This window comes from Cygnus atratus, chromosome 18, assembly GCF_013377495.2.
Source record: "Cygnus atratus isolate AKBS03 ecotype Queensland, Australia chromosome 18, CAtr_DNAZoo_HiC_assembly, whole genome shotgun sequence".
Taxonomy (NCBI): domain Eukaryota; kingdom Metazoa; phylum Chordata; class Aves; order Anseriformes; family Anatidae; genus Cygnus; species Cygnus atratus.
The window spans coordinates 8,921,537-8,935,991 of NC_066379.1; the positions used below are offsets into that span (position 1 = coordinate 8,921,537).

The window sequence follows — 14,455 nt, forward strand, 5'->3', positions numbered from 1 at the left end:
GTAAATGTTTAGCTAAAATCTTCAAAGTACTGGAAGGGACACTTCTTGAAAAACTATCTCTTGGCTAAGACTGTGATCTGCTGGGCTCAGAAACATAAATGGAGGGGAGTTTTTTACTTTAGTACTCCTTGAACATAACAGTTTCTTTTCTAATGTTTGTTGAGGATGGGGCAGTTGAATAGTGGTTGGGCAGTAACACAGGATAAGATTATCATCTTAACTCTTTCATTTGTTCCCAAAATACAGATCACTTGCACGTTTGATTTCTCCATCTAGTTTTGCCAAGGGAAAACTTAGGTGACAGAGGAGATCATTCCTTTTACTTGACTTTGCTCAGCTCTGTGAGATACTGTAGCCCTTGGTCCTGACCTTAAATTAGTGCCAGCCCCGTGGGCTGCTGAGCTGTGGATGGCTGCTGCTCTGTGTGGCTGTCGGCAGGTGTAGCTCATGGGGACACCTGCAGAGATCTGGGCACTGTTCTTCTTCTTCTGCAGAAGAGTATTTTAGTGTTTAAGAAGCTAGGGCCCACTGGCAACAGCCTGTCTGGGTCTTTACTGTTAAGAATGCTGTGCAGTTCACCACTGCGTTGTACTGGTGCTTTAGCTCACAGCTGGGAGCACAGGTTTCCCATCACTGCGTGGGACAAATCTGATCCAGATCAAAAGTGATAAGGAGTATGGAGTAAGGAGTTTGTGATGGCTCTGGATGGGAGAGAGGAGAGGATCTCTGCTGTACGCTCTGCTGCTGCTGGCTGGAAGGTCCCGTTCCCGTTCCACAGCTTTTCTGTTGGGGTTTTCCTTTATCTTTTCTTGTTTCTGTTTGCTTTTAAGACAAATTTGTAGGGAAAGGAGGGAGTTCTAGCTCGGCTCTGTCCTTGTGGCTGAGAGCTCTCGTGTCACCAAAACTTGGCCCGCGGTGCCGGCCCCCTCTGTCCGGGGCTGCCCTCAGCTGTGGCAGCCGCTGAGCAGAGCGGAGCAGGGCGCTGGCACCGGGCGGAGCAGCCTGGCTCTGCCGGCCCTTCCCCCTTGCCAGCCGGCTATTGCCGCGCTTGACTGGAAGGAGCTAAAACTGCTGCATTTCTGCCCTCAGCCGAGGCGTTCCCCGAGTTCCTAATCCCGGCTCCAGATGGTTAAGATACCCATCTCCTCGCGCAGGGACGAATAACGATGGGGAAGGCTTAAAACCCCACAGCGACCCCGCACTGCGACTCGCCGGGATGGAGAAGTTGGCTCCCAGACCCCCAGCAGCGCCGCGCGGCTCCGCCACCTGCCTGCGCTCGCTCTGCCCGACCCCGGGCTCCGGGAACCCGAAGGGGAGCTCGGAGAGGGGGGCACAGAGCCGGCCAAACCGGGGGCTGCCCCCCTAGCGGAGCGGGACTGCTCCCGGCGGCTCCCCCCGAGCTCTGCCTCCTTGCGGGGCCGGCCTCGGCCGCTGCCAGCCCCCGGGGCCGCTCCGGGGGGGGCTGGCCGTGCCCCCGGGGGCCGTGCCCGGGGCGGGAGGAGGCGAGAGGTGGCCGAGCCGCCCCGGGGAGGGGTCACCTGCCCCGGCCGGAGCCCGCCGCCGGGATGCCGCCCGCCTGCGCTGCCCCCGCTAATTGGATGTTCCCTGGATGGAGGATTTCCTCCCCTCCCGCCTGCGGGAGTCATGAAGGCAGCAGGCTCGGCTGCGCTTGAAAGTTTGCCAAGCGGCAGCTAGGTTTAATTTCTTCAAGGATCTGGGGAGTAAAGGGGGGCGGGTGGGGGGGCGGGGGCTGCGGGGGGACCGTTTCCAAGCATGGGAGACAGGCTGCCGGAGCCTCACGCCAGCTCTTCCCCTGCCGTGGCTGCCAGCTCAGAAGCGGAAGAAATCGAGGTGCTCGACTCCGAGGATGTCCTACCTATGGCCGCAGAGGATGTAAGTTTCCTTTGCTCGCTGCCTTCACCCCTTTCCTCCGGGCCGGGTTAATCGGCTCACGCTATTTATAAAGAAAGCCCGGGCCGGGGGGAGGAACGGGGCCGATGACCCTCCAGGCGCCGGCTCCGTCCCTGCCGCCCTCCCGCCGCTCCCTGCCCCGACAGGCGAGGGGGGGCTCCGGCAGCCGCCGGGCCGGCCCCGTCCTGGGGCGCAGCCCCCTTCTCAGCCTTCTCGCCCCAGCCCGGAGCCCCCCGGTGCTGCCCCGCCGGGCTCCTTGGCCGCCCGCACCCGGCTGCCGGCGAGCTGCGGCTGGCCGGGCAGGGTACTGCTGGGGGCAGAGGGACCGGGCTGCGGCACAGGCGGCTCTAGAGGCAGGAGAGGGGCTGATGTCTCGGCTTGAGGGGCTTCCTGGGGACAGAGAGCTTCTCCACAGTCCCAGCTACTCGGAGGGTGACAGATGTGGAACACCCCCCTTCTTAAGAACCTGTTCCCTCTTCCAGCCCCCGAGCTACAAACAGAGAAGGAAGTTTTTTTCGTGTTTTTCTTTTTTTTTTTTTTTTCCACCCAAGTTCGGCAGGGCTGATAGCCTCTCTCCACCCTCTGAGCTGCGATTTCACCCGAGGATGGGTTAACTTGGTGCTGTCTCTCCTCTGCTCACCCAGCCTAGAAGGACACCAAGTGGTCCTGCGTGCTTTGAATCAGCTCCTGCCAGGCTGAGCAGCAAAGCCTGCAGAGCTGAGGTGGTAGTTCTGCATCTGCTGGTGCTGGAGGCTGGAGCTTGCTGTGCACCTGTCTGGGGGGGAGTGAATATGAGCAGATCCGCATTCCTGGTGCAGCCCTGGACTGCTTGCAGCTCTCCTTCCTAGCAAACTCTGCTGGGATGAGGGCTGTACAAAGTGCCTGCTCAGTCTGCAGAGGTAAGCGCAGGCTCTGTTCCTGCCTATGGAGGGATGAAGCAGTGATACTGAATGTCTTTCTGAAGTGGGCTGTCTCCTGGACCTTGCACAGGCATGAAAGGGGCGCTTGTAAACTAAGCCTCCTGCAATGGCACATCCCTTTTTGCCTCTACTTTTATGATGCTGCTAGAGGAACCTGCCAGGGGCTGCTCAGGGCAGCGCCTGCTCCTGCTCCTCCAGTCCTTCAGAATCCCCTAGAATTCGGTTGCTGAATTTTCCTCCCAGAGGGCAAGCAGAGGAAGTGCACTTGCTTGGTAGAGCTGCTTTCCCCAGGCTGTAATCCCGAGCGCTGCACGTTCAGGAGGGAACGTGTGATGCAGTTTGTACTCTGCTATAACACTGCCGGGTAGTCTGCACTGGAGCATGCCTGAGCAGGGGTACGTGTAGTTTTCATTGGGAAAAGATGGTTTTCCAGGAGTCCAGGTTTCCAAATCCTTGTGCTTGCTTACTTCAGACTGTGACCTTTTATTCCCTGACAAATTTTGTGCTTGTCTGGATGGTCTACAAGTAAGATTTCCTGTTGTGATACACATGGGCCCCTTGGAGTTCCTCCAGCCTCTACAAGAATGCAGCCATTAGCAATTTGATCCTGCCAGGGGCACAGGAGAAGCTGAGTGCTGAGTGCCTGGCAGGATTGGGCTCCTGAGACAGTAGACAGGCTGTGAGCTTTCCTTGGTGAAATCTAGATTCTCATCCTAGTTCTGCTGCTGATGTGCTGCTTGACCTTGAGGTAGGACAGCCTGGGTCTGGTCCAGCTCGCAGTGTCCTACTATTACTTACCTTGGGATCTGCATTATTATTTGATTCTTGTGCCTTGTTTTCTGCAGTCGAGAAAATAGAGCCAGAGCCCACAGTTGCATTTGCTTATGAGAAGCTGCTGATACCTGGCAATAGATGACATGACAGAAGCTTGAGGTATCATGTATCGTCTGCAAGTCAGAAGAGCAGGAAGTGGTATAAATGCCCTCCTTCTCCACAGCCAAGGATTTCCTGCTGAAACAAGCAGGCTGCAAGCTACAGAGCATCATCTCTGAAAATTCAAACTGCTCTGTGCTAGGAGTGTGCCCCCCGAGACCTAACTGGGGGTTGATTTTCTATTATTACATTTGAGAGCTTGACGTAAGCTCTTTGGTTTGGCCAGCAAGAACTGTCACAAGGTCAGTTCTTTATATGTTGTTAACCACAAAAGTACTACATGGTGGATGTTTGGCTGTCACAGCCTTGACAGCGTGTAACAGCTCAGCTGTGATGTCATTACAGCTCTTGGAGCAGCATTCCACAAAGCCAGCATTGAGGCAGTCCCAAAATGTTCTGTTTAAAGTGCTGGGCTGATTTATGATGATAAAGGAGTTTATAAACGGATGGGGACATGGGGAGGAGGGGAGCCAGCAGCTGAACTGATTAAATTCAGTGGCCTGATACCCCGCTGTCTCTCCAGTCAGTTCTGCTTTAGATTTGCCTACCATGTGAAAGGAAATATTCTTGGGAGGACTGGGTAAGGCTCTCACCAGAGCTCTGCTTTGCATATAGCAGAGTGAGAAGACTTGCTTCTATGAGGCTCATGTTTGTTATTTTTTTCATTTTGCTCTTCTAGGAAGGTGGATGAGGCAGAAACAAAGTGTTGTGCTGAACAACACATTGCAGACAAGAGAACTGGGAACGTGCAGGTTTTTTCATGGGGAATCTAAGCAGTGGTTACCTGGGTCACTGTTGCCCCATGGAAGTTGATCTCTTCTCAGCTGACCCCAAATCCAAGAGCTAGGAGAGAGAAGCAAGCACTTCATTAGGAATTTCCTCAGTTCCATGGGGCTGTGTGGCTTGACATTGGTCTTTGTACAAAGCATAAACCAGAGCCAGTCATCAGCTTGTTCTTTCTGTTCCCGAGTGACAAGGACTGGTGGAGCGTTCACGTGGTTGTCTGCACTGAAGTGGACCTTTCTGTGCACAGCTTTTCAGACAGATCTGGAACAAAAGTTGTAGGGGTAAATATAGTCCCAGGCTTCCCCCTTTCCACATTGTGCAAGAGGAATTATCCATTTTTTAGCTGTGGACATGTGAGGCTCAGAGAACTGATGGGTTATCAAAGGCCTTGCAGCAAGTCCCTGCCAGAGTTAGGAGCAGGCAAGGCTCTGACAACCAGAGAAGGCAGTCTGTGGGTCACGGTTGGGCCACAGGATCTTAGAAAGTGATCTGAAAAAACATTGCTAACTCCTCCCTCCCCTCAATATACACCAAGCTGTCTTGATCCCTGTGGATAAAAAGCCTGTTATTCCTTAGTCACTCACAAGCAGACAAAGCAGAAGAAAACAGAATTAACACATGAATGTTCCGAGTTTGTCTTAATTTGGATTTGTAAATGAAAACTGCACTCCCTGTGGTTGGTAGATTCCCCCTGCCTCCTCCCCCGGAAGGGTAGGTGATTCTGGGATGAAGAAGGCTGTTGGAAATGGCACTAGATCATTTGGTTATTTCTCAGTTAGAATATACTTCTACAGTTTGCTGCATGTTAATGTCATTGCTCTCATACCTTCTTTTTCTTTTTTCCTCCCTTATGCATTGCCTCTCAGCACTGGAAAGCCCTATTTGATCAGGTATGTGAACAACTGATGTATTGTCTCTGTCTCATGAGCAAAGAGTGTAGCCCACACTTAATTTCCTCTGTACTAGATTTTCTGTGCTTTTAACATACAATTTAGGAGCTCTGTGTTCCTGATTCCTAGGGTGCTGGTGTGCAAGTCGTTATTATCGTTAATGCTTTGGGCCTTTCTCTCAGTTTCTCATCAGAGCAGCCAGGAGGAGAAGTGGGCCCAGGCCGACCATCCCTTGTAGCACAGGGGCTGAGCCGAGGCGCTGCAGCAGGTGCTCCGACTGCTGCCAGCTGCACTATCCCTGCTCTGTGGATTAAAGGATCGCCTACTGTTTGAGGCAGGCAAACTAGGACCTGTAAAACCAGCACTGTGTTCTATGAAATGGTTCCCCAGCTGCTGAACCGACTTCTGCGTGATAACATCTATTTGATCCAGGGGAGGACCCGCAGCTTTTAACTTCCACAGAATTAGCAAAGTATCTGTTTCTGTACCAAAAGCCGTGGTTGTACCCGATAAATGCCATTGGTCACACCCGTAGCTGACTGAAATCCACACAGCTCTGTAGAGCTCTGAGTTATAGCTGCTGAGAATTTGGGTTGTGGATTCTAGCTTGTAAATTATGCTTTTAGCTGCTTTACCTGACATGTTTGCTTTGTGGTGTTCCTTCCATCTGCCAGGCTGAAATGTGAAGCAGCTATAAACCGAAGGATTTTTCTAGGGTTGACTTGCTTTTAAACTGCACCACTCTCTGGATGTCATGAACTTTTGTGCTGTTGTGTGTGCGTGTAAATGTCAACTACTGTAAGTGAACTTACTCTGATGCTGACGTTGACCTGGCAATCCTAAAGTTCTGAGGGATTTTTGTCCCCACTTTGCAAGATGATAATTCTTGCTTCTACAGCTGAAGGCTGTAGTGCAGTCTCTGTGAAAGGACGTCCTCGGTACCTTGAGGGTCTTGCTATCATTCAGCTAATAACTGGACTGCCTGCTCTGATGAGTGCTTGTTTGTAGCCAGTTAGCTGTGACTAACTGTTAATCCACGTGTCTGGACTGCAGTTCGTTTGTTGTTGTACAGTCAAGCAACTGGCAGTTGGGAATTAGATTACTCTAATTGTTGATCACACCTAAATTGCGTGGTGTGTTTGAATTTGCTGGGGCTCATAGGGAATGCTGCCACTGAGAAGACTGATTCAAGATAAATTGTTTGTGGTCTGAGCTGAATGTTTCAGCCACTTGGAATTCTCTTCTGTCTTGAAAGTTGGCCTTAATTTGTAGTCTGATTCTACAAGCATCCTTTGAAGTCATTGAGTCCTTGTGGGATGGGGATCCTGGCTGGTAGCTACCTCAGGCTCAAAGAGAGGAATGGGTAATTTCCCACTGGACTTGCTTGCATAGTAGAGTTTTTTTTTTCCTTTTTTCTTCTCTCCCCCCCTTTTTTTTCTTTTTTTCTTTTTTTTTTTTTATTGTTTAAGGGAGGGGAGTTTGTGGGATTTACAGAAAATTACTGCAGGAACAAGGGAATGGGCTGCAAAGGCAGGACTCTGATAATTAGCTATGTTTCAATTAGGGCTGCAGCGGAAATTTAAGCCTCGTCTGTAAGGCTTTATTATCAAAGAGAATGCAACCTGTGACAACTAGTTGTAAGTCCTGAATAAATCAATAACGTCCTTGTTGCCTGTGGGCAAAGCCAAGGCGCTGACGTCTTCCTCGAGCGCAGTATCAGCAATGCAATGCAATTAGCCTGCAGTGAATTGCAAGATGCTGTTTGTCATGGAACAAGGTTGCTATTCCCAGCAGCTCTGTGCTGGTAGGAGAGGGGAGCGTTTTGTTTAGCTCTGACTGGCATCCACGTGAAACACGATAATGTCTTAATAGCTAGAGAAAGTCTGTGTGTTGAAACTCAGAAGAGTTGCAGCTCTTGCTGGGAGATCTGACCTGGCCTGACGTGTGTGCAGAGTGGAAGTGGGCGACCAAAGATTTATGTGCCCCGTCTCTTTGTGACTCATGGGCTGGGACTAAGGCTTAAGTCACCTGCTCTTCTGGGACGCAGGGGCTTCGGCGTTCACCACCTCCCCAGAGAGCAGTCGAACGAGGGAAGACCCTGGAGGATGTGTTAGAGCAGTTGGGAATTCACGGGCTGGGAGTCTGCAAGTCTCCTGTTTCCAGGGTGATTTACGGTGATGGTCAATGATGAAAGGGAGGGGGCAGTAATCCCTCCCCTCCTCGCCGTTGGTGTGGGGACAGGTGATGAAATTGTTAGTAATGCTTTTTCTTTTCCTGGGGGGAGATATTTTTACAAAACTTTCATTTAGGCTTACTGACAAAAAAGCAGTTTTATGTATAGACATATGAAATTTAAAGGGTTCTTTATAGTTGTTTTTAACCCTTCCCCCTAAACATCTTACATTAAAAATTCAGGATTTCTTGATGAAAATTGCTGCTCAACCATAAAACAATGTGTTTTTTCCTTGTTTATTTTGGGAAAGAGGAGTGAATGACAATGATTTCTAAAGGAATTTTTCTATTCATTTTGATCCAGCTCTATTCTGTCACGCTGGGAACTGTCAGTGAGTGATACCAGTATCTCCAGCCACTGTCAGATTGCTTCTTTAAAGAAGTAAAAGAACTGAAAATTGGCAAAAAGTTAGGTCCAGCTCTGCTTCCTAGGCTTCGAGGTTCAAATAAGCCCCTCCCAGATTAAAATCCTGAGTACCAAAGCTCCTTCTGTATTTAGCGGGGTCAAGACTTCACCCAAGTGTTTGGGAGCAGGCAGACAGGCGGCTTCTCAGTGCTGCTGCCAGGAAGTTACGTAGAGCTGCTGCTTCATGCCATGCTTAAAAGATGCATTTTTTATTCTGAGGCCACAGCCCTCGGGCAGCTCTAACTCACTTTTATACGGGAACTTTTATAGGGATTCATACATTTATTTATTGTGCTCATAAACACCCTCCACCCACACACACACATTAGCTCCGCATCTGCTGCCTTCTGCAGAGCCTGCGCCATTGCTGAGCGCTCTGCACACACTGTCTCTGTGTGGAATCCAAGCTCCAAGCAGAGCATGACATTACCTCTCTCCATTCCTACACGGTCACTTGGGGGTTTATTTGTTTGTTCTTCACTGGCCAAAAAAAGTTTTGTTGTTGTTAATCTTCAGGTTAACTTAAAAGCGAGAGAATTCCAGTAGCACGTCCTGGCAATTTCACACTTCTCTGTGCTGTTAAGATCCCCAGTTAATTCCCTTGCATGCAGACATGAGAACATCTCACTGTCCTCGCTGAAGCCAAGTTGTATGATGGCTAGACAGTGAGACTGCAGGCAAGTCTTCTGTGGGACTGATGGTTCCTGCTTGCTGTGTCCTTTATAAGGCCTCGGGTGCCCTTCTTTGCCTCTATGTCCCCAACATCCCTGCTTTAGAGATGACTGCAACTAATCAGTATTATCCAGCCCTCGGTCGTGCTGGGTGAAAGGGACTATCTAAGAGGATGGTGTTCATTATTAGGACAGACCTGCCTTCCGAATGTAGCTTTTAGCTTTGTTAGATGCCAAGAGCTTGTGTCATCTCTGTTTGTCCCATCCCCACAGCTACTGAGATTTCAAGGGTGAATTAACATTATCAGCCCTCGTCTTGGAGTGCTCGCTTCTTCTCACCCATACCCTGCTTTGTAGTCATGACAACAAACTGGTTTTAAATAGCCACACACAAAACTCTCCCAAAAGACCCTCCTCACTGGCTCAGCACCTTGATTCTATTGCTTATCAATCCAGGCTGTGTTTTTGTTGCAGCTGCTTTAGGAATCCTGGATTCCTTCCTGAGACTTTTACGTGGGTGTGATGGCAACAGATGAACAGAGTTTATGGGGAATGGAGAGAGATGCCAAGCTACCCGCTCTGTGTAGGCAGCTAATGGAAAGCTTGAGCTCAGAAATGAGGCTGTAGAGATACTCTGGACCAGACATGTACTTGTCAGGAAGAGTTCAGTTGCTGACACTACCAGCAGTGGGTGCAGCTGAACCTGCTCTGCCACAGTCTCTAAAGCATGAAAATACGTCGACCTTGCAGCCATCTTAAATCTAGGGCTGTTTCCTGCATGACTGAAATTGCAAAGCAATCCATAAAATCGGGCCATCTATGATCATGGTTGGTGGTAACTGAGAAAGGGAATTATTTTGAACTCAATGATCTTTTATGTTAACTGTGTCCCTTTTCTCAGGATAGCCTTTAACACAGGCAGGACGAGCAGTTTCTCACGCTATAAAAGAAATTCCAGTTTGTTTACTGGGGCACTGTTGAGCTAAACATCACACGCCCCTTTGAAAAGTTCCCTGACTATTGTTGCTGGCTAACCCCTGCTGGCTGCGGCTGGAAGACCTCGACAGGCAGGTCTCTGAGCTCTCTGAGCACTGCCACCAGGCAGTGGTTTGTGTCTGGAGACTTCACTGCTTTTTCTGACAAATTGCTTGTGTCTTCCTGCTGGTTTGTGTGGGACACTGGGAGCAGGAGAAGGAGATGAGATGAGGAATAGGAAACAGTATCTGTGAGAGCAGCAGCATGGGCAGGAGGTTTGATCCCAGGGTTGTATGCTGCTTTCATGCCCTTGGATTTTGGGCTGTTGCTGTCTCTAGGTTAGGGCTCATTGGGACATTGTGTCCACATTGGAGCAGAGTGGCGCTGCAAAGAGGAGGTTAGAGGAACTGGAGATAGGAAATAGCCGTAACTCGTTACTTTATCTCCTAACGAGGACTGGAGAATCAGAGATGCTGGTGGCCAGACTGTCCGTGGCGATAACAGATTAGCATCCAGGCCCTACAGCCAGGGTCTGCTTTGTCTGTTTTATTAGGCGCTTCTGTGAGTGTGGCAAGAAACTTGCTTCCTTTTACTCCCCCCTCCACCACGCTGTTCGTTGTAAAGGGGAAAGACACTCTAAAAGCTACAAGGGTCTCTTGGCAATGCACAGAGGGGGTTCTGCATCTGCCCCACGCCTTGAAGTCTAATCTCATTTACAGTTGTCAGCGTGGGCTGCTGGAGGAGATGAAAGGCAGAGGACAAGGAGGGAGAATAGATTAGCCTTGAGCAGAGGGCACTGGGAGTGCACCTGCCTCTGCCCCACTACCTTGAGGAGGGGCGTCAGTGGCAGCTGGGCATGTGTCATCTGCTGCTCTTTGAGGCGCCCAGCCATGGAGCACACGATTAATGACTCAAGGGGATGGGCTTTTGTGAGCGATAAAGCCCTGGTATTTAGGCAAGGCTCTCAGGCCTTTTTTTCCGAGCAACGCTATCACTTTACATTTCTCAAGCGGCGTTTTGGGAGCAGGGAGCTGCTGTCTGTGACCACAATGCTCGCCTTTCTCCTCCCTCCCCAAACTGCGCTGACCTTTGTCATGCAGCATTAACCCTTTGACTCCTCCACTTTGGGTTGTGGGGTTGGGAAGAAAAGAGTCCCTTCAAATTCATTGCCCTGTAGACAGACTTGAAGGGAAGAATGGGCTGGCAAGAGAATCTGGTTTTGCTGAAGGAGATTGGTTTGCTGATGCTGTCTGGATTATCAGCCTCTTGCTGCCTTCTGCCAGAGGCCTTTTTGAATGCATGAACCCCCAGGAAAAGGGGGAAAGGAATTTTTCCTTCTTTCGGTCAAGGAGGGAAACTGAGGTGCTGAGCAGCTAATGTCTGAGAGACTTCCCTCTGCAGGGTACTGCCTTGTCTTCCACCCTGCCAGGATTAGCCTGTTTCTGTCCCCAGTGCTGTTATGGTAGACGGCGATCTCCTAGCACTTCAAGGCTTATATCCACGTTTGGCTGTTATCCACGATACCCTGGAGTGATAGCTCAGCACGAGAAAGCTACCTGCAGGTCATTAATCTTCCCACTTCTTGGAGGGTGAACAGCAAACATTCCCCAAGTTCCTCTTTAATATTCCAGTACATCGAGCAGCAGCCAGCCCCTAAGCTGTGTACGAGTCTCTGGGATTGCATCTATACCTTCCCTGCAGCACGAATGGGTCGGGTTTGGCCATGCCATCTCCCCTTTCCCTGGCTACCGGGGTACCCTTCATCCCCACCAGCCCTCACACAGACATTTGGCTTTGCTTGAAAGCCTTGGGCATGAAGCTGGGCGTAGAAGCCGTCAGCAGGAACCAGACATCAGCAGCGTAACAAACGCAACACTGTTAAGCTTGAACGGGTAGAAGGAGGCATCTCCTGAAATGTTTAAAGGAATCATAACAAACACACTGAAAAAACACATGGAAGCTGAGTCAGTCTTACACAGCCCATGAGTTAGTGGCAGCTTGATGTCTCTAGATTTGTAAAAGCCTCAGGAGGCTTCCTACTCGTTACACATTTGTGTACCTTCCATGGCTGAGCTGCATGGAAACCTACAGCGTCCGAGAGGGAGAGCAAGCTGCATTCAGACCCTTGTCTCTCTGCTGCCGCCTGATCCCAGCTGCAGCGAGAGGCTTTGGTAGCGTACGCTCTGCCATTTCAGCTAATATGTGGGCTGGTTTTTAGGCACAGAGATCCTTGCTAATGCATTGTTCTCAAATCCTGTCTTGCACATAGAAAATCACTGAAGCAATAAGAACATTTAAGCCTGCACATTTAAAAAGAAAGGAGGGGAAAAAGCTGTAAACAGAGACTGGATTGATCCTGGAAATCAGCTGGTGCATTGCGCTCGGTAGTGTGCACTCTGTTATGATGGGAGGAAGAGAGGGGGAAGAGATCATCCTGTCTCCAGAGGAACACACCCAGCTGCTTAGAGAATTGAAACAGGTTGGAGGTGCTTTTCCAAGCCATTATCACTCACGCCTGTAACATGTACGGGCTTTTAAAGTTGCTCTCTACCAGACCTGGAAAGCAAGCATTTCTTCTCTGTGGTAGGAATTATGATGGTCTTGCTGCCTTCCTGTATTTGCACTCAGCGCAAGTGTACCGGGGCACGTTTGCAAATTAAATGCAGTAGTAGGCGTGTTTGAGTTTGACAGCAGCCAAGGAAGCTGTGATCACTCTCCGCCTCCTCACTAGGTATCGTACAATGTGTTGGCCTGAAATCAGCTTGATACCAACACACCATGAGACAAAGTTGATGGGGTGCAGAAATCAGGCTGTTTTCTTGCACCATCATACTTACACGCTGCTGAGGAAATCTGAGCTCTGAATCCTCTGGAATTTTGTATGATTCAAACATTGTAGTATTGTAGCTCAAGCTCTTGCACCTGGGAGAGTCACTGCTATATCCCTCTCCTAATCTCCTGAGTGGTGGATTCCCTCCAGTTCAGCTTCTCATGGTGATGCTGGGGTTATTTTATCACCAGAGACAACATGTCATGCTCAAATGTGTAGTGAAGTCCTGAATGTTTGAGATCACATGTGTCCTGATACTTTCTTTTTGTGAGACTAGTCATGATTTTCTCTGCCCTGGCCAGGTTCCATCTGGCTAATTGTACTTCCTTGACAGTGTTGTAATTTCAAGTGGAGAAGTTGGCTTTTATGTTATTCATTGTACGGGGCAAAGTTTTTCCAGTGGCCTCCATGAGATCTGACCATCCAGCTCCCTGAAGCTCCTTTGGACAGCCTCGTTTCCCACAGAGTTAGTGGGCCTTGCATACCCCATCCCTCCAGCAGCTACCTGGTAATTCTAAGTCTGTAAAGTGGTTTTGTTATTTTGGTGTGTGTGTGAGTGTGTGTTTGGGGGATTGGTTTTATTTTTGAGAGGATGCTCTGTTGGAGTAGAACTGTCTAGAAACTGTTTGTTTTTTTTTTTTTTGCCTTGGGCTGTCTCGTACAAGGGCTGCTGTTGCGCTCTCAGCTGTTCTGCAACCAACCCAGAACTTTCCAATAGAAACTTCTCTTTCTTGTTTGAAAAACACAAACCAGTAAAGAAATGTAGATCCTCTGGAAGTGACCTTAGTTAGCAGTGATTCATTATGGGGCTGTTCCCTTCGCCAGGGCATCATGAATGCACAGAAGTCTCACTTGGACCTTGAATTCCTTCAGCTCTAAAAATGAAATTCCCAGCACTAGCAAGATGCAGAGAATATATGTATTCTTAGTATATTCCTGTTGCTTAGGAACAGCTGTCTGCAGTGACCCTGTGTTGCTGGTGAGAAGAGTAATGATGTATGAAACTGATGTTAAACAAGCAAGATCAATCTTCCCCCAAAGAACTGTTCTTCATGCTCTTTGATACTCGACATCCTCTGTAAACAGTGCGTGCTCTGGAGTTTCCTTAGTTGCATAAGGTAAAAATAAGCAAAGCTGCTGGAGGCAAAGCTGTTTGTGGCTACCAACAAACCTCTGGCCACGTGCGCTTCTTCAAGGCACTGTTCCCCAAGGAAATGCAACGTCTGCCTCTGCGATTCTTTGTGATTAGGTGCCAGCGATGATGGAGATCTTGCTTTGTGTAGCATACTCGTTTGTGATGTGTAATTGTAGTGGAACTGCTTGCTGATGACAGCCTACAGGCAGTGAGCCATAATCCACCACGTTTACCCCTTGACAGAGAAAGGATCAATATTCTGTAAGGTGGAAAATGGAAGGTTTCACAAAAACAACTGGAGGACTTTATCCTGTGTGCTCTGACTTTGTCTAGCAGAGCACTTGAAAACAATCATGACGGGTGTCCCAGGCCCATTCTATGCCTAACGTCAGTTGTATGGTTTGCTGGGGCTGATAGCAGAATGGCGTGCCTCCTTTGGCATTTGGAGAGCAAAATTGTTTTTTAGTTTTTCCTCCTGGCCCGGAAACAGAGCCAAATACCCATTTCCCTCCACTGGCTTCCCTGCCACACCTCTCACAGGTTTACTTACCCTCACGCTGAGAAATGATGGCAAGTGGGCTTACGCATCTTGGCCTCTGCAGGATGGTGTTGCTTTTTAGTTGTTTGCATTGGGGAGGAAAATGAAAGTGTTTGTTGTGGTTCTTTCCTCTGAACTGCTGCCTCTTCCCACAGCTACTCCCTCTTGGCTGCTAATAGAGGAGCTGCTTTTGCACACAGTCTTGTTAGGAGTGGACTTATGTCTCTG

The 14,455-nt window shown here is 49.5% G+C and overlaps 1 protein-coding gene across 1 annotated transcript in view; it reads left to right on the forward strand.

The window, feature by feature from the left end:
* Positions 1-1,773: 1,773 nt before the first annotated feature.
* The window catches only part of RHBDL3 (rhomboid like 3), a 59,726-nt gene continuing 47,044 nt past the window's right edge, over positions 1,774-14,455 (forward strand). The window contains exons 1-2 of the mRNA XM_050714368.1: positions 1,774-1,893; positions 5,417-5,440. Coding sequence (XP_050570325.1) covers positions 1,774-1,893; positions 5,417-5,440 — 144 coding nt within the window. The remainder of the gene's footprint in view (positions 1,894-5,416; positions 5,441-14,455) is intronic.